This window comes from Nerophis ophidion, linkage group LG05 (genome assembly GCF_033978795.1).
Source record: "Nerophis ophidion isolate RoL-2023_Sa linkage group LG05, RoL_Noph_v1.0, whole genome shotgun sequence".
In the NCBI taxonomy this organism is placed as follows: Eukaryota; Metazoa; Chordata; class Actinopteri; order Syngnathiformes; family Syngnathidae; genus Nerophis; species Nerophis ophidion.
Window position 1 is genome coordinate 66,851,661 of NC_084615.1, and position 20,659 is coordinate 66,872,319.

The 20,659-nt window shown below is 37.3% G+C and overlaps 1 protein-coding gene across 1 annotated transcript; it reads right to left on the reverse strand.

The window, feature by feature from the left end:
* Positions 1 to 2,992: 2,992 nt before the first annotated feature.
* Positions 2,993 to 20,607, reverse strand: itk (IL2 inducible T cell kinase). Its single transcript, XM_061901826.1, has 17 exons — positions 20,402 to 20,607; positions 20,156 to 20,260; positions 19,975 to 20,056; positions 19,765 to 19,890; positions 18,930 to 18,967; positions 18,517 to 18,668; positions 18,370 to 18,435; positions 18,163 to 18,217; positions 10,540 to 10,619; positions 10,321 to 10,463; positions 10,086 to 10,160; positions 8,542 to 8,710; positions 8,248 to 8,464; positions 7,956 to 8,020; positions 7,751 to 7,869; positions 5,524 to 5,681; positions 2,993 to 5,428 (listed from the first exon to the last, which is right to left on the reverse strand). Exons 1-17 carry the CDS (start codon positions 20,537 to 20,539, stop codon positions 5,357 to 5,359), a joined length of 1,860 nt encoding a protein of 619 aa, XP_061757810.1. The 5' UTR covers positions 20,540 to 20,607; the 3' UTR covers positions 2,993 to 5,356.
* Positions 20,608 to 20,659: the final 52 nt, after the last annotated feature.

The following is a 20,659-nucleotide window of genomic DNA, read 5'->3' on the forward strand; positions in this document are numbered from 1 at the left end:
TTTATGGATGACACAAGCTCAGCTGATATCCGGTAAGTGGCGACTTTTTAATCACAATTTTCTCACCGAAACCTGCTGGTTGACATGCGGTAGGGATCCATGTCTGCTTGACCGCGCTCTGATCCATAGTAAAGTTTCAGCTCCAGGAATTTTAAACAAGGAATCACCGTGTGTTTGTGTGGCTAAAGGCTAAAGCTTCCCAACTCCATCTTTTTACTGTGACTTCTCCAATATTAATTGAACAAATTGCAAAAGATTGAGCAACACAGATGTCCAAAATACTGTGTAATTATGCGGTTAAAGCAGACGACATTTAGCTGTGTGTGTGTGTAGCGCTCATACTTCCTAAAAACCCGTGACGTCTTGCGTACACGTCATCATTACACAACGTTTCCAAGACGAAACTCCCGGGAAATTTAAAATTGTAATTTAGTAAACTAAAAAAGCCGTATTGGCATGTGTTGCAATGTTAATATTTCATCATTGATATATAAACTATCAGACTGCGTGGTGGGTAGTAGTGGGTTTCAGTAGGCCTTGAATATAATCATTTACTATGTCTGTCTATCTGTGTTGGCCCTGCCATGAGGTGGCGACATGTCCAGGGTGTACACCGCCTTTCGGCCGATTGTAGCTGAGATAGGCTCCAGCGCCCCCCCCCCCACCCCCGCAACCTCAAAGGGGATAAGCGGTAGAAAATGGATGGATGGATATATCATAATAATATTAATACTAACATTTAATATAGGGATTAGGGCATTAATTGCGGCGCATGCTCCAAATTAGGGAGCGAGTTGTCAGCTAGCTACTGTACTATAAAGTTAAAGTCTCAACGATAGTCACACACACACACAAGGTGTGAGGAAATTATCCTCTGCATTTGAGCCATCACCTTGTAATTAAGAACAAGTGTTAGAAAATGAATTAATCTACTTTTTCATTTACTGTTGATATCTGCTTACTTTCTCTTTTTAACATGTTCTATCTGCACTTCTGTTAAAATGCAATAATCACTTATTATTCTGTTGTTTGATACTTTACATTAGTTTTGGATGATCCCATACGGACCAGCACTTTTCAGGTATAGTACCAAATACGATTCATTAGTATCGTGGTCCTATACTATTACCGGTATATCGTACAACCCTACATTGAAACAATTAAAGACCCAATAACAGGCACATGCACACTAGGTGTGGTGAAATTATCCTCTGGCTTTGACCAATCCCCATGTTCACCCACTGGGAGGTGAGGGGAAAAGTGAGCAGGCAATTATTTGGTGATTTAACCCCCAATTTCAACTCTTGATGCTGAGTGCCAAGCAGGGAGGCAATGGGTCCCATTTTTATAGTCTTTGGTATGACTTGGCTGGAGTGTGAACTCACAACCTTCCAGTCTCAGGGCGGACACTCTAAGGTCATTGTTATTTGAAATTCTTAATATTGTACAATCACAAGTTATCAAAAGGACCCGTTTAAGTTTTAGTGAGGGGTCACTACTCCTTCTCTTCATTAGTTTGGGGGTCCTATGTCTTAAAAACATTGAAGACCCCTGCATTAGTTGTTTAACATAGTGTTTCCTAACCATAGGGCCATTGTTGGGCCGAGAGCGCCCCCAGGTGGGCCACCAAAAAAATATCTGTTTCTCAGCTGTGGTTCGTATGGGCAGCAGGGGTACTCTGCTGTAATACACTTTTCCACCTTTTGTGGCAGTAATGACAATCTCAAACAAACAGAAGAAGTCTGGATCCAAAGTCATAGAGAAGTTTCATCAGCGCAAAAAATACGACTGAAGTGGTGAAGCTGTATTTTCATTTTCACTTAACTTTTGTTGACAGTTTAAGAAACATATTATCATTACTTAAGTTGGAATTATTTTTTTGCATTGCATAATTGTGTGTAAGTTTTATTAAGTTTATTCTTTTGCAGTATATTTGATTAGTATTTATTTTGTAATCAACCTGACCTTAAACCTTAATAATCTTCATGATTATTAAGAGTAAAATTACTAATTCAGTGAAATATTTGAGTGGGTTTTGGGCCCCTCTGTAGAGAAAAAGTTGGGTCCTGAGGTCTAAAGGGTTTCGAACCCCTGGTTTAACAAATCATATCTACTTTTAAAGCATGCAATTCAATTTTGTTTTCCCAGAAAATTTAAGTTTACGTAATACTGTTTTTTTTAAAGATGCATATAGTAGATATACAATCTTTCTTCCTTTCATCAGTGAAGATTTGTTCTTTTCATCGTATTGCCATCATTCATATTATACTGTAGCTCTTCAACCAAATATGATTAGTCATGCTGTATAATTAGAAAGTTGACACAATAAACAAACTTTTTATTTGTGTGTGGTTGACTGGCAACACTTAATCAGCCCTAGTGTGTGAATATGAATGTGAGTGTGAATGTTGTCTGTGTTGGCTCTGTGATGGGGTGGCAACTTGTCCAGGCTGTACCCCGCCTTCCGCCCGAATGCAGCTGAGATAGGCTGCAGCACCCACCGTGACCCCAGAAAGGACAAGCGGTAGAAAATGGATGGATGAATGGATGGTTGATTGGCAACAGTAAATTGGCCCTACTGTATGAATGTGAATGTGAGTGTGAAGGTTGTTTGTCCATCTGTGTTGGCCCTGAGATGAGGTGGCAACTTGTCCAGGGTGTTCCCTGCCTTTCGCCTGCATGCAGCCTCAATAGGCTCCAGCGACCCCCCGCGACCAAGAAAGGGATAAGTGGTAGTAAATGGATGGATGGTAAAATAGTTGAAATCCCGCTCAGAATGTAATGAGATTATGAACCACTGCAATACTGTATTGCTAAATGGCTGTGAAAACTGAGCATTATTATAGTTGTAAAATATTTTTTTGCAGTGCTTTCAACTAATGTGCCTTGGATTGAGCAGGCATACAGCCAGTAAACAGTCTGCAACAATACTGAAACCATAACAAAATCTCAACACCCAGGATGTCTCACACAACTTAAACATCATCTCATATATGTTAAACAATTTGAAATTTTTATTGATGACCTGAACATAAACCTCCATGTAACCGCACAGCAGTGTCTGTGTGTACAGTTATTAAAGTATGTTACTATATATAGGTCAGTGGAACAGATAAAGTGCAACATCCAGAGGTGGTAGGTCGGTGTGATTACATGAAACATTAATATACAGTATATAAAACAGGGATGCAATAAATTAAATAAATATAGCTCTGTTGTTCAGTATTATTGTCGTAAAACAGGGCCAAATCTGTGCCAAAAAATGATACCAAACCGGCCCGCGAGTTGACCCAGGGACATTTTTTGCAGCATATACCTAAAGAAACTGTTGAGAAAATGTTTTGGTAGATTATTACTTGGATTTTACTGAGGTCAAGTCCGGCTCTTGTCCTGCCCAATTCAATATGTGTGGTGGTCAAGCTAGCTCTGTTCTCAATGGGTACTAGGCGCCATTTTGCCTTTCTCAAACAATAAAGTGCTCTATGCTTGCGTTGCTTTCGGCTGTACGAATCCTTCAAATTGCGAAAACGATAAACATTTCTTCCTCGGGCGGAAGAGTGCAGGATTTTACGAAACGACGACAAGAAAAGCCTGCAGCTCACACTCCAGTCCGAGGTAGCAGTGTTGAAAAATGCATGAGTTTGCAGTGATCACTTTGTTAGAAGTTTATTTGATATACTTTTGACGTTTATTATTTCTAGTTTAAGTATTATTTTGATATTATTTGTTTTAACCACAGGTTTTGCAATGCACCAACTCGGCAAATCTAAAAGAAAGCAAATGAGACCAAAACCTAAAAGAGTTGGTTTTTTACCAAAAACAGCAATCATAAATTTATCTTTCAGCACATACACCAAGTTGATATCTTGTTATATTTTGATAAAGACAGGAAAAAATACGCTACTCGTAAACGGCGCATGCAACAGCAACAAATATTCCAGTAGACGCAAGTTAAATCCTGATATGCAGACTTACCCGACCAAAAACAATTTGTATTTATCCGGGAGAGTCTTGATACCAATTTCCTTGACCTCACCACACACAAAAAAGTTGTAAATCTCCATGCTTTTCAAGTTTCCATCTGTTTTGTTGCGTTAAATGGGGTCTGAAGCACAATAGTTGAGTATGTCTTGGAAGGCGACCAACGTATAATCCTTGATTTCATTTGACAAATCTTATTTTGAGTAAGTATAAGGATAGATTCAATTGCACATTTGGCATTTTTGCTCGTAGATTTAAGCCTCTTTTGTGCTCAGTTAGTTCGCACGCTGATTGCTGTACCACAACCATCTTGGCTGGGTTGACCACCACCACCTTTCACATGTCGGAATAAAAACAATACATTAAAAACAAAACTGGCAGCTCTCACGCCATAATTTTACCACAAAATTGACAGTGGTTTTTTTTTTTTTCACAGAGTTATTGTACCACTGTTGTTATTATGGTAAAATTCTGGCAACTGATCTGCCAGATTTTTTTGCTTTCTTTTACCACGATATCTATTATGTTTTTACAGTGCATTACTGTGAATGGAAAAATGTTAGCACTTATATTTTAACAGTAAAATCGAAAAATGTTAGTATTTTACCTGTCATGATCTGTAGTCTGGATTATGTTTTTGTTAGTTTCTGTTAGTTGTGGACTCTTTTCGTTCCTGTTTGCGCTCCCTTGTTTGTTTAGTTACCATGGCGACTCATTAGTTTCACCTGCCGCTGGTGTTCGGACACGCACCTGCTCTAATTAAGAGACTATTATTTAAGCCTGTCTTTGCCAGTTAGTCGTCCTGGCGTCATTGCTCTATTCATGCCACAGTTTCATGCTTGTTTTCATGTGATATCACAGTTCATGTTGCTCGTTTCCATAGTTAAAGCTATTTGTTTCATGTCACAGTTTAGTGCGGTTTTTATGTCTTCAGTTTAATGTTTCATGTCGTAAGTTTTTGCCTTAGTTTCCATGTGCGCTAGGCAAGCTTGCCTTCGGGTTGTTTTTTTGGTTTGTGCTTCGTTGAGTGGTAGTTGGGGAATAAATATGTTCCTACCTTCAAGTCCTGTCCGGAATAGTCCGTTTGCATCCCGGGATAACAAACCATTGCAGTAAGCTACGGCCCCCTTGTTGTGACATTACCATATCTACTGACTTTTTTCTTACAGTGTAGAGCCTTGTCATACATACATGATTTTAGTCTAGCTTTTTACCAGTTCGTCTAAGATGCAGAGCACTCTGACACAAGCAAATAAAAGTCCTTTGGAGAGGACACTGGTTTTCAAGAAAGACAAAATATGAAAAATATGCCCGGCCCCCCCCAGGTCCTTAGCTTTCTGGAACTTTGGCCCCTAAAACAATTTAGTTGAATATCTTAGTTTTGTAAGTATGAAAGTGAGGATAGCTCGTGCAGCAACAGAGCGAAGGACGGACGATCCACTGGTTTCTAGGATTGAAAAAGAAGGGGAAAAGAATCAGTGCACTGCATGCATGTTATTATTTTCATGTGTTTTGCACCGCACATTGGATTCATGCTCCCACCTCTTTCCAACACCATTCCATGAGCATATAAACAGACTCTGGTGCCAACTTGGGTTTTAGCAGCTTCATGCCAGCATTAAGGGACTCCACCACCTCAGCGTTGGTGCGGTTCTCATAAGGAATGCGACCCTCTGTGTACACTTCCCACATGAGAACACCTGAAGTATAAACAAACTGATTTCAATGTGATTTTAATAGATGGTCATCTCGGAAAAGTTATTTCAGTGTGTTCTAAAGCTATTACCTACAGTACAGTTTGGTGCACAGATGTGAAACTCTAAAGTCGAGGGCCATTTCTGGCCGCCACATAAAACTTGCAAAACCTTGGAAATAATGTGCATCAATTGAGCGCCTAAATTTGATTATTTAAATCTTTTTGATCTTTCAATTCTGACAGGAAAATATAAACTTCATGCAGTTGCACATCTTGTAAACCTAATTATCGATCATGAATCCAAGTTATTCCAAACATTTTTCGTTATCAAAAATAAATACAGAAAAATCTGTACTTTGATTTTTGATTACAAAGCAAGTTATCAATCATTTTGTTAAAATATTCAAAAGTATATACATTTGTGTAATTATACCATTCAGTTATTATACATTTACATTCATATACACAGTATTCACTGTGACAATTGGCCCTCTAAAAGGTAGCCATAACTGCAATGCGGCCTGCAATGAAAACAAGTTAGACACCTCTGAACTATAGGGGATCCCAGCATATTTGCAATTCAGCATTTACATACTTACAAATTGTCAGATATATATATATATATATATATATATTTTTTTTTTTTTTTAATGTTTTTTTATCTGAAAATAGGCAGGTGTTTTTACACTTAGAACATATCATTCATTCTAAATACGTGTTGGTCAAGATTAACATATACAGCATATTAAGACAGCATATATAACTTGATGTGCAAGATGCAGGGCCCCCGGGGTAAAGGAAGTTTCTACAGTCAAGTTATTTACAATCTGACCTCAACACTTACAGTTGTAACTGGAAGGCAAGAAATGTGGAATTAGTAGACACATCTTGGAGAAACGCCTCCTCCGATGACCCAGCGTATACTGGTCTATTTGGACGGAAATGGAAGCAGCCTCACAACAGACGGAAGCATGGTTAGCGCCAGCATTATGACCACGCTGAAGGCCAGGCCTTACATTTGATTCTATCTGTTCATCTTCAATGATTGATCTCAACGTGCATCTTATTTGTAGTTTTCATTACCAAATATGGAGGTGTTGAAATTGCCTTGTAAAATTGCTAATGCTAATGAGTTGCATGTTTATGGCAAAGCCAGTGTACCGTATTTCTTTGAATTGCCGCCGGGGCACTAATTAATCTAAAACGTTTTCTCACTCCGGCGCTTACAAAAGGCATGCGGTATATTAATAAAACATAGCTGCTTACTGTTCTTTTTAGCATACCGGTATTCAATAGCTTGGACCTTAAATCCTACTGAATAGCTCTCAATCTTCTTCCCTTTATGCGATTTCAAATTACCGGTATTGAAATCAGCCTCCTCCATTTTGAAAATGATGACAGGGGAAGTTTCACCCGTGACGTCACGAGTTTGACCAGGCGGTAATACTAAGCATGCGCTAATTATTTTGCGAAGCGAGTAATTTAAGGCAGGCGCATACTATATACCCGGCTGCAATTCAAGGAAATACGGTAAATTAGGATCAAGCTAGCACATCTTTAAAATGTGGAGCCTTACTTTACGTTTGAGCGTATTCTATCAGGCATACCTACTTTTTGGCATTAAAATTTAAGGAAGTTTGGCTAAGTCCGCTCTCAGTGCTGCTAAAATGCTTGTTTGAGTGTTGAGTGTTTGACCCTGTTACTTGACATAACGTCATGGACAACAAAAGGTATCAAAGTATGGCACTATTGGATTTTACATAAATCGATACCTGGTAGTACCAACTGAATTTTTTTGGTACCTATAAAAGTATTAGGTACCCATACCCAACTGCGGTGCCTCGATGCAGCAGCTTACAGTTATCCAAGCTTTATTAAAGAGTCAAAATTCGAAATTTTTATCGGTGCCTCAATTATTTTATTTGAACGTAACCCCCTTAAATAACGCGGCTCTACTGAAAATGTTTGAAAATTGTTTAAAATCTTGTAAGTTACCTCCTTTATTTTGTATTACGACTAATACATACAATACAGTATGTCTGCCATAACAATATGAGGTCAGACAATCCTTACCAAAGGACCAAATATCAGACTTGCTGCTGAACTTGCAATATCGGATAACCTCTGGTGCTGACCACTTGACGGGAAACTTGGAACACAGGGAACTTGTGTACTGATCATCAAGCACATATCTACAATACATGGGATAAGTATGAATCAACCAGGTAAGACAATTTGTGTTTTATCGTAACAAAATGAATTTTGGTTAATACTCTACCTTGTCATGCCAAAATCTGACAATTTCACCACATATTCCTTTGAAACTAAGCAATTCCTGGCAGCCTATAACAGAGAAGAGGGGAGATTAGGGACATTCTGCAAACACAAACGTCCAAAAAATATTATTTTAACACTCAAAACATGCATGTTGGGATAATTGGATTCATACTGTTAACTGTCCAATGGTGTGAATGTGAATTCAAAGGCAGCTGGTATAAGCTCCAGATCAATAATGACATTAATGAAGACAAGCAGATTAGAAAGTTGATAGATGGACGGAATTATTTTACCAGATCCCGGTGGATAAAGTTAGACATTTCCAGATAGGCCATCCCTTCACTGACATCCAAACACATCTCCAACATTGTTTCCTGGGATAAAGCCCCCTTTTTGTTTCGCAGGTAGTCTGACAGACAGCCATTGTCCATGAACTCCAACACCAAACACATAGGAGAATGTTGGGTGCATACACCATAGAGCTGGACTAGCTTTGAGTGGCACAGTCTCCTGATTGGACATGCACGATTACACATGACATCAGATGATTATTACTTATGAATAAGTGCATTGATAATCTCACTTACATCATGATCATTGCCTCTTCTTTAAATTCTTCATTTGACATGCACTCTTTTTTAATGATTTTCAGCGCCACCGTCTTCTCCCTCCATTTCCCTTGCAGCACCAATCCGAACTGTCCCCTGCCAACTTCTAGACCAAAGTCCAGTTCTTCAGGGTCCACCTCCCACTCATCTGTTGAATATTTGAACATGTGTTTGAAAAAGCTAATCACAACAGATGTTTTGTGCATTTAGACGTATAGTGACCATACAAATGAGGGGTGCTATAAAAAACGATTCACGTCCGAGTTGCAAATCTTATTAATTTTGATTGTAAATCTATTCATAGTTAAAGAATCGATTTAAAAAAACAATCAATATGTAAAAGTAATTGTACAGTAAGGTCCAGAAGCATTTAGACTGACATTTTATGTTTTTAAATGAGATTTTTGCCTACTTTACACATATGTATATATTTATATATATTAATATGTATATATGTATGTATGTGTGTGTATATGTATGTATATATATATGTGTGTATATATATATATATATATATATATATATATATATATATATATATACTAATATGTGTATATATGTATATATATAAACTCGTATATATATATATATGTGTGTGTATGTATATATATATATATATATATGTATATATATATATATATGTGTGTATGTACAGTATATATATATATATGTGTGTGTGTGTATGTAAATGTATATATTTGTGTATATATGTATATGTATATATATATATATATATATATATATATATGTATGTATATATATATATATATATATATATATATATATATATATATATATATATATATATATATATTAGGGCTGCGAATCTTTGGGTGTCCCACGATTCGATTCAATATCGATTCTTGGGGTCACTGTTCGATTCAAAATGTATTTATTTTTTCAATTCAACATGATTCTTGATTCACAAACGATTCTTTCCCGATTCAAAAGGATTCTCTACTCATTCAATACATAGGATTTCAGCAGGATCTACCCGAGTCTGCTGAAATGCAAGCAGAGTAGTAGATTTTTGTAAAAAGCTTTTATAATTGTAAAGGACAATATTTTATCAAATGATTGCAATAAAGTAAATGTATTTTTTCTATTAAACGAACCAGTGGCGACTTGTCCAGGGTGTACGCCGCCTTCTGCCCGATTGTAGCTGAGATAGTCGCCAGCGCCCCCCGCACCCCAAAAAGGGAATAAGCGGTAGAAAATGGATGGAGATATATATATATATATATATATATATATATATATATATATATATATATATATATATATATATATATATATACACACACACACACATATATGAAAACATTGTAATAAAATTGCATCGGCCAATTATTGACTTGTAAATAAATAAAATACTGTTCACATATAATTTCTGCAAAAGTAAGACACCAAGACCAACTGAAAACTTAAAACCCCTAGAGGGCAGGAAAGGCAACCTTTCCAAAACTTAAGTGTCGTACAGAAGTAGGAACTTTTCTTTTTTCTACACTTTTTTTTTATATTACCTTGAATCGGACCAGCAATTGCCTGGGAGCAGCCACCTGCTTGAGTGACAGGATGTCTCAGACGTGTTATCAGACCTGTCAAATAACAAACCCACACACACACTGTAAGATAAGATACTTATAATATCAAATCATGATTATGTTTTTCTCAAAAGGTCTTAAATATGAGCGGCATTAGTAACCCAACATAGCTCACTGAATATTGCAAGTGGAAAAAAAAAATCATAGCAATTACCCGCAGCGTTGTGTTGGTGATAGTGGATCAGCTCAGGAATAGAGTGGAACAAGTACTTCTCTGCTAAGTAAAAAGTAGGTTCTCCTGTCTTCGTCTGTCGGATTTGGTAATGTTTCACACATGGATTTTTCTCCCCATTAGAGCTAAAAACGATATGTTTAAGAGATGCATTCCATCTTGAGTTATTACAAATTTAGGGATGTTAAAGGTCAAATTTACCTAGATGCTTTGGTGAAGACTGACACTGTGTAGACACCTGTCTGTCTTGAGTTCCGAACCATGAATGCACCCTCCTTTGCCTGGAAATGTAAAACACACAAAAATGAAAATGTAAAATTACATCAATTGTTTACAGGTATTAAAAGGCGATATTGGTTATCATCACACAACAACATTTGTCACAGTCAACTTGAACACTCATTGAGCAAATGTATAAGTGGTACTAAACCTGTCTGTTTGCTTGCATATTTGATTAATTCCGCGGAAACAAGTGCCCACACTAGTAGTCCCACTGTTGATGACTCAGTCTTTACATTTTTTTTTTTGCAGAGTACGACTGCATATGAAGCGACCAGGGGGTCAAAAAACGTTGCAAGTTCCAAAAGGTTGATAAAAAGGTGAGAAACAATATTGAACAGTATTTTCAATAAAGGTAAACATGCATTTGATTAGCCATGTATGTTGCATGTAAATCTATAATTGTTATGTATAAAATTTTGAGTTAATAATTTTGGGTGTATTCATGCATTCCGCTCGAATGCAGCTGAGATAGGCTCCAGCACCCCCCGTGACTCCGAAAGGGACAAGCGGTAGAAAATGGATGGATGGATGTAATTTTAGGTGTCTGGAACAGATTAATTTTATTTACATTATTTCTAGGACTGTCAATGTTAACGTGTTAACAGGTGATTAGTCGCAAAGAAATGATCACATAAGTGAAATATATCCATCTATATAGCGCTTTTTTCTGGGGAGACTCAAAGTGAAGTGAATGAAAATGCAGATTTATTTATTTAAATCGCACATAGTGGTACATGAAAGGCGACGCAGGTTACAACTGTCAGTGTTAAGGTCAATGCACACGTCAGTGTAAAGATTAGATTACATTAGATTAGATTTCTTTATTTTTACCTGCAGGTACAGTAAATTTGGCTCGCAGTGAAAGACTTTCATACAAAAAAGCATAATAAATAATTAAAAAAATGTACAACAGCTACACAAATTGTCATCATCCCCATCATCATTCTCTGCTGCCTCATAAAGTGCATTTAATATGTAAAGTGGTATTTTCAAGTCAAAAGTGCATAACTGGCACTCTTCATAATATTCTCATCATCATTATCAACATAAGCAACATCCTCAGCATCAGCATGATCATCACCATTATCAACATCAGCAACAGCAAAATCATTATCAACATCAGCACCATCACTGACACAAAACATCATATAAGTATCTCCTAGTTCTGTTAAGATGTACGATGGCTGCAGGCCCAAAACTAGACCTGTTATGATGATTGAGGAGACTCCACAAGTGGGCTCAGTGGCAAATTTAACTTAAAAAAAACACACCTATGAGGCTTTAGATAATTATGTTATCAAGTTTTGAGCATATAACCAACCTGCAAGTAAAAAAATACCTCATATACCAGGTAAAAAATGTTTTAAAAAAAATTGTGTATGACATTCTGACAATTAAATAGCATTTGTGTCAACATATTGGGCTATATTGTGATACATTATCTAAGAAGGTAATTTACTTAATCGTTTAACAGCAGTAATTATTCCTCTGCGTTATTTCAGTTTTCATACGACTCAAACTTTGTTTGACTTTTCGGAGCGGATCACTAAGAAAAACCGACGTACCACTCTAGTAGGAATAGTTTTATAAAAAATGCACATGTGATCATTTTCAGATTTTTTTTGTGTAGTTGCTATTATTATTGTGCACTGGAGAGGAAACACACCAAGGAAAATGTCTTTGTATAGCCATCATTGATCTAAATAGAACAAGAGAAGGGAAATTCCAAAGTGTGGGATATTTTTTATAATAAAGCGACAAATAAGGTAATGTGAATGTTCTTTTACTGTTTGCTATTTGGCTCTTTGACTTGAGTTGCACATTTCATATTCGTGCAAATTATATCCTCTTTGACTCAAGTTGCACATTTCATATTCGTGCAATTATATCCCAAAAAAATAACCAACTATATTGGCTAACTTATTAACTTTATTTGCAGGTCAAATGTAGTGACTTTTTAATCTAGTAGATGGCACACAGTGTCAATACATCTAGTTCAGTGGTTCTTAACCTTGTTGGAGATACCGAACCCCACCAGTTACATATACGCCTTGACCGAACCCTTCCATCCATCCATCCATTTTCTACCGCTTATTCCCTTTAGGGGTCGCGGGGGGCGCTGGCGCCTATCTCAGCTACAATCGGGCGGAAGGCGGGGTACACCCTGGACAAGTCGCCACCTCATCGCAGGGCCTGACCGAACCCTTCTTTAGTGAAAAATAAAATGTTTTTTTTTTCCTTTCAAATTCAAGACAAAGTCATGTATTTTTTTTACTGGCGCACAAAATTAACTGTGCATGAACATCACCTTGTTCAAAAAACAACACAAACACAGTTCATGAACTCACAACAAATTGCACACTTGCAAATCAGATGGAAAATTACAGGAAAAATAGTTTGGGGTGGTATCCATAATACGCCGATAGGGAGAAGTTTTTATTTACACGATGACTTGGGTGTGTCTTGACCTCAGCAGCAGAGGCTCCGCCAAACCCCTGAGGCCGACTCACCAAACCCCTAGGGTTCGATCGAACACAGGTTAAGAACCACTGATCTAGTTAGTGAGTGTGTCAAACACTCGCTGAGACATCATTTACACATCACTAATATTCACTAACTACTAGTCTAAGATCCCTAGACCAGCGTCAGGTCTGTGGGAGAAAAAAACATATATAACCATTTACTCTTCCATAAATTGTCTGTATGATCAATTCTTGGTTGCTCACACCTTTTGAGAAGCAAAAACCAATCAAGACTTGTGCAATTCTTGGGACATGTGTCAAATAAATAGGACTACCAGGTATTTAAAAGACCGATCACACAAGACAAAACATCAGTATAACAACAGCCTAAATACAACTGCATGTGTCCAGACAAGAGCTGTCTCTCAGCTAATTGGGTATGCTTGAAGTTGCGAACACAAATTTGAGTAAAAAAGCATCCTGCCATTTGGTGTAACAAATGTCACTGTGAACCTGGTACGATCCGCCAAAAACATTTGGTCTACTTGGCCGACGAAGGGCCGTCGTATACGGGGAAAAGTAATGACAATTCTAAGGACCCACAGCCCACTAGGGCCCACACACAGGACCCAGCAGCCTCTATGACAAAATGATTGTGCAAACACTGAACTAATATGTATTCAAACAAAGCAACAGGTCATACAATATGCTAATTTGAAAAATTTAAATAACCCTCTCGACCCTTCTTAAAAAAATGGTTTGGTCCACACTGCGGTTCGTTCCTCCTATGTCTCTTCCTCATCGGAATTTAAAGGTTTTTAATGTCCTGGGCCCCTGCTCTGCTACTCTAACACCTGGCCTCGCAATTTGCGTGGTGTCCTTCTCTGCTGGAGTTTGCTCCCGTTTACTTAAACTATTCAGGGTTAAAACAATTAGCTTAATTGTTTGTTTATTTAATGTCTATAAACATTACCTTTGATGGTCGTTAGCTGTCATCTGGCCGCACTACGATCTGGATAAGTTGCCAGTTAAAATAAATAAATAAATATGTCCCTGGTGTATTGTAATGCAACAGCGTGACTGTATGTTTCACACATACCACTGTCAGACAGTGCTCCAGTATGGGCCAATTCAGCGGCTGCATTGAATTTCTTTCATGACGCATTTAAGTTCTGTTCAGTAATTATTAATTACTGAATATAAACCTTTGTCAGATGCTCATAATTAGTCAATTTTAGCATCTGACAAATGTAATTTACATTATCATGATGTGTTCAATGTGATCTTGTAAAATGAGTTATCAGTGCATACACATTTGAATATAGCCCAAGCATAAAAAGTTAAATGTTTAAAGATGTGTTGTTGTTTGTTTTAATGGCAATATATAATAAAAGACACCATAATACCTGACAACAACAAAATAAAAAAAGACTATTTTGAATTTGGGACAGTTTTACACTGACTTCCATATCATAACATTAATTTTGACGGTTGCAGTTTCACAAGGGGAGTTTAGCAAACTGAAATTAAGAACTGGCTCAGATCTAAGAGAGGCTAATTTGCTCTGCTCGACTTACATGTCAACTGGACTTAAAAAAAAAAACGAATCAGCAAATTTCGTAGCAAAAAAGTTGGGCTTTCTGAAGAGACTTACAGTGAACAGACATGCCAATTTAAACTTTAATTAAGATTAGATGAGGCTTGTTTTTGTTTTTCATATTTGTTTTATAACAACATATTCAATGTGCCTTTTGTTTTACTTGCACATTTAGGTTTAATTCTACATACGGTATTTACCCGTGGATTATCCTGAGCCAGTTTTTTGCATATCAGTGCTTAATTGCTAAATACAATACAATACCCATAAAAATAACCCTATTTGTTGAGTGTTTAATTAAAATGTATTTCAAATCTGAGGTGTGTCTCAAATCGATGAAATTAGACAAAGACAACATTCCATCCATCCATCCATTTTCTACCACTTGTCCTATCATAGCTGAATTCAGGCGGAAGTCAGGATACCCCATGGCCAAGACAACACCTCGTCACAGGGCCAACACAGACAGACAGATAGACATTCACACTCACATTCACACACTAGGGCCAATTTAGTGTTGCCAATCAACTTAGCCACAGGTACATGACTTTGGAGTTGGGAGGAAGCCGGAGTACCAGGAGGGAACCAACATGCATGAGAACAAACTTTACACGGAATCACCCCAAGCCCAGAAATCGAACCCAGGACCTTCTTATTGTGAGTCCCAACCACTGTATCAAAGTGCAGCCCGTAGGACAACTAATATTTCATAATATACAAATGAATAATCTGATAATCATAAAAAAGGAAACAAATTGGGTGTATTACACCAGGCACCGTCAAGAACACTGAAAAACACAAAATTTAAAGGTGGCAATGAATGGGATTGAAGAGTGTTTTGTGATGTCTGCTCCCCAAAACTACTTAGCATGGGCGCAAACACAAATGTTTCAAATATTTGCCTCGAACAAAAAGCAGCGGTCTTGTGTAGGAGTAAGTAGTGATTTTAAATCATGGTTCTTTCATTGCATTTTCTGACCAGCAAGTATACAGAATTACAGCATGAGAAAGTTCATATAATATGTTAATATTAATCAAATGCTCGAACAAAAAGCAGTTGCTTCGTGTACAAGTAAGCAGTGTTTTTGATTTATGTCTCTTTTATTGTATCTTTTGACCAGTAAGCATGAAGACAATTACAGCGTGAGAAAGCTAATGGTAGTCTTTTTTTTTTTTTTCAAGGAAACAGCCAAATTCGACGGAACAGGGGCCCACAATGATATTCTATCAGGGGGGCCCAACATTTCTAAAAATGTCCCTAATGGCTAGTAAGAGCGTATAGTTGGAGATTGACACAACTTTGTTTTCCCAGCATGGGAATGAATAAAGAGAGTGTGAAGGACAGTGTTGAGATAAAGAAATTGATGATAATAATTGAATTAAAGAAAAAAATCATCACACACAAAAAACTGAGCATGTCGCCAGCTAACTTGGCAAAGTGGTTTGAGTGTATTACTGCTCGTCAGCACCATACTGAAACAGAATGACTGGATAACAGCAGCAGAAATTGTTTTAAATATCTTAACACCAGACATTTAGCCATGAAATTATGGAGAAGCTCAAAAGGAAATACTGTAGAAGTCCACTCTTCAAGGTAAATTCTGTATATTACTTTTACAATATTTCATAAAACTACTGTAGTTGTTTGTACTGCATTTTATTGTATTGCTTTTATACAATATTTCTTGTATCTAGAAAATGTGTTTTTCGTTTTTAAAAAGCATGTTACATGTTCAAATTGTGTTGTTTTCAATAAATCTGATTTCAAATCATTTTAATAGGTGGCGTTGATTTGATATACTCATGTTCGAGTTAACATCATAAGTTGAGGTACTACTGTACTTCAGGGGGAATATTTTTTGCACAATTAATCTCGTCCCTTATGTGTGCACAACCTCCGTGCAAAAAATGCATCATTGCAGGAACAATTGTGGTTGCGCAAATATCATGCATCCTGTGAAAACGATCCGCGCATCAACATGCGACCCCTACTTCAGCAAGTCCCCGACGTGACAGAAATTTCTGTCACGTCGGGGACTTGCTGAGGTTCTGGCGCCACTCGCCTCCCCCTTCTCGATGGCCACAGATGTGGCCATTCTGTGGTTGTCCGCCTCGCCTGCTGCAGCGGGATTAAATTCCATGATAGAGATGATCACCATAGTTACAGTTTAAGAGGAAACAACAAATTATATTTGCCTAAATTTAGAACAACTTTAAAATCAACGTGCATTTCAGTGCGTGGAGTCACTCTGTGGAACAACTTAGGGGACAACTTAAAAATGTGTTCTAGCATGATTCAGTTCAAAACACTGTTTAAAAAAGAAGTACTGAAGAAGTACGAGGAGAAAAGAGAGTGATGCCCTCAGCACATAGCGTTGGGAGAGAGGTGTATGGTCAGAGAGTGTCTGGCCCCGTGTGTGTTTGTGAGTGTGTGTGTGTGAGTGTGTGTGCGTGTGTGTGTGTTGTCTCGTCTTGTCTTGACTCATAGTATTGTTAGTGTACAGGAGTTTTTCTTGTTTTTGTTTAGTGAGTATTGTACTTGTATTATATTGATTATGTTAAATGTGGAATGAGTGAGAGGGGTTGGGATATTATAAGCATCTGCTTCATCCAACCCCTTTTCAAGCCTTGCATTAAAAAAAACAAAAAAAACAACCTGTGTTTGTTTGAAATAAATATTTCAATTCAATTCAATTCAAAATGTTAATGCGCGGATCGTTTTTCCAGGATGCAGACGGAACTTCAGAGGCAGGGTGCAGGTAGGAGAATGATTTATTCTTCATGAATCAGGAAAAAAATACAGAAATACAGAAGAGTGTGCCGATTGCACCGGATGCTAAGTAAATAGCTAACAGGAAAAGCTTAGCATGGAAAACAAGCAAACCAATGGCAAAGCTTAGCTCAGGAATCAAACAGAAAACACACATAACTTGTTGCATAGCACAAACAAGACAGCCAGACTGAGTGTGGAGAAAAGCAGAAGTAAGTAGCTCTCTGATTAGTGCCCGGGAGCTGTTGAGCATCCCGAACATTAATCACAGGCAGGTGAAAAAAATCAGCGCCCATGGCAACCAAGTACACACAAACCCAAACTAAAATAAAACATGATCCGGGCAATGGATTATGACAACAGTACTGTCGCAGTCGTAACCCGGGGACGGCGTGGCGAAGTTGGGAGAGTGGCCGTGCCAGCAACCTAAGGGTTCCTGGTTCAATCCCCACCTTCTACCAACCTCGTCACGTCTGTTGTGTCCTTGAGCAAGACACTTCACCCTTGCTCCTGATGGTTCGTGGTTAGGGCCTTACATGGCAGCTCCCACCATCAGTGTGTGAATGTGTGTGTGTATGGGTGAATGTGGAAATAGTGTCAAAAGCGCTTTGAGTACCTTGAAGGTAGAAAAGCGCTATACAAGTATAACCCATTTACCATTTATTAATCTGTGGAGAAGGCATGTAAAAATTATTCATTGAAATTGTTTTTACCTCTTTGATTAATATGTCTTCGGCTTCTTCTCTGGTCATGTTCTTGCTGTACCATCTTTGAAAAGACACATTGGAGAAAAAATAACACTTTCGTAGTCATTTTACACAGATTTTCCCAGCCCATGTTACACACAGGAAGGCTCATGTAGAAACAACTCAAATGAGAATCAGAAAAAGTGGAAAACACAGACATCAAATGGGACTTACTCGAATCTCTCAAAGTTGTTTCCTGAATTTTCGATTACGTGTGTGCTGGGAACTAAACCTGTGTTCCTAGTGACATAGGGCGGAAGACTGAATCAGTCTCACAGATAAAATTATAAACAACACAATATCTGAATAGTTGTGTGTTACCCCATTTCATCTTGCACTTTCCACCAGTGAGGGTGGACGGTGTCAACCAGCATGTACACCTTGTCTTTCTGAAGTGCCAACTCTGTGTTTCTAAGTGGTGTGTAGTTCTGCAATGCAATGACTGTCTTTTGCAATGCACCATGCAATTCTGCCTAGTAGAAAACATTGCGAAAATATATTGTGTTGAGCTTTATGATGCATAATTAAATCTGTCAATCGTATTTTATAGTTAACATTTTTTCCATTATTTATTTTTTCATTTTGTATATTTTAAAATGGAACTTTGAGCAAGTTGCAAGCAGCCATTTTAACGCATACAAAAAAAACATGTAGAATACACACTGCTCAACCTATCAATAATTCAGTACTTCAACAGCATCTGTATATTAATTTTGTTAGAAAGAAAGGGGTACCTCTGCATCTGGGATTCCAGGAAGCGGTTTTTTGGAGGCTGGGGAGAATTCCAAAACATGATGGTTAAAATCTGAATGCTACAGTAAGTTGTTGGATGCTTACCAGGCTTGTGGAAATCTCCAAATTTTGAATTTCAAAGCAATTCATTAGAATGACTGGAATTTAAATTGAATTGACTTGAAATGTAATTAAGTTTAATTGTAATTCAGACAAATTCCTTTTAGCCAAGTAACAAGAATGATTTGTTTCATTGAACAAACGTTTTAGCCTAAATACTAATAACTACATTATGCTCTAAATTTTGACTACTTGAATGTAAAAAATTATTCTGAGGAATCAAGTATTTTTCAAAGTTATGATGCATCAAAATAAATGACCTGGTTTACAGGAGATGATTTTTATTTTTAGTTTAACATTTGATCAAGGCCTAATTTAAATATGATGTGTACATGAGATCCGTAATGATAATATTTTTATGAAATCTGTAACCTAGTCAACTAAAGCATGAGTGTGTAAATTCTAAAAAATTACGAGTTGGAATTTCATGGAATTTATATTCTACTTTCTTCAATTCGAATTGAATTTGTAATTCTACTTTCTGCTTGTAACCTAAATTCAAATTCTTGAAATTTAATTGTTATTTTGGAAATGTTTTCAATCCAATCTGGAATTTTTCCCAAGCCTTTTATTGACCAAATATCAGATAACAAATTCTAATCGCTGTTAATTGGGCAATATGGAGAATTCAACTGTATCACAATAACAACAACAATATTTAATAGTATTTCCTAAGCATGCCTACAATAAGACAATAATATAAATAATAATACAAACCATAACCCAGTGGATCATATACATGACAACCCTTTGCCAGTTTATTTGTCTGGTGGCAACATCTCCATTTTCCTCCCATCCAAAATTGTGGGTGGTATTTTTCAACCAATGTGTTATTCTTTGTCTCTACAAGAAAAATTATTCATTAAGCACAGGATCTGCTAAAAACTTTCTTTGACGACCTAAACATATTGTTGGAAACCTGCTCACCTTCTTTAAGAGCGTGAACCCACCTCAGACGACAATCATTGTCTGGGGCAAAAATGTAGAGGAAATAGTTGTCATGAAAAACCTGTTGATGTTAATATTTGAGAATATTATGTTATCACACGTTGGTTTCATTGGAAATATTCTGATGTTGATTGTTCATTTAACAAAGTATGGACCTTACCTGAAAGGGGTACTTGAAGGAGCATGGTATACGTCGATCAGTAAACACAATTTCGACGCACTTAATGCTGCATAACCTGATGCAACCTTTAAGTACAGGTTTTTTCTGGAAAAAACAACAACAACCATAACATCAACTTTTTTTTCTATGCCCACTGAAAAAAAATATAGTTTCCAAATAATGGAATGATTCAAATGACCAGCAGTATTATTTAAAAAAAAACAACAACAACTGTATAATACTTACTCCTGGGCGACACTCAGAATACTTCAATTCCTGTGTGTCCAGCACAAAAAATCTTTCTTTGTAGTTGCATGGAGATGTTATTCTCTTTTGCTGGGATTTTTTGATCATTGTCCCATTCAGAATCACCCGAGGGAACATGATAACATTGACAACAATATGAGAACAATGAGTGAGACTGCGGCAACGCGACCGATTGTCGACACCGTGACGCTTCCGGTTGCTGCACTCAGTAAACCACATCCTGCCTCCAAGAGATGG

Excerpts from the sequence above, each read along its gene's own strand:
- itk (XM_061901826.1), bottom strand. The coding sequence starts at position 20,539 with ATGTTCCCTCGGGTGATTCTGAATGGGACAATGATCAAAAAATCCCAG. Across the intron at positions 19,891-19,974 it reads GGTTCACGCTCTTAAAGAAG|AGACAAAGAATAACACATTG; the intron begins GTGAGCAGGTTT and ends TTTTTCTTGTAG. Across the intron at positions 10,161-10,320 it reads TCACCAACACAACGCTGCGG|GTCTGATAACACGTCTGAGA; the intron begins GTAATTGCTATG and ends GTTATTTGACAG.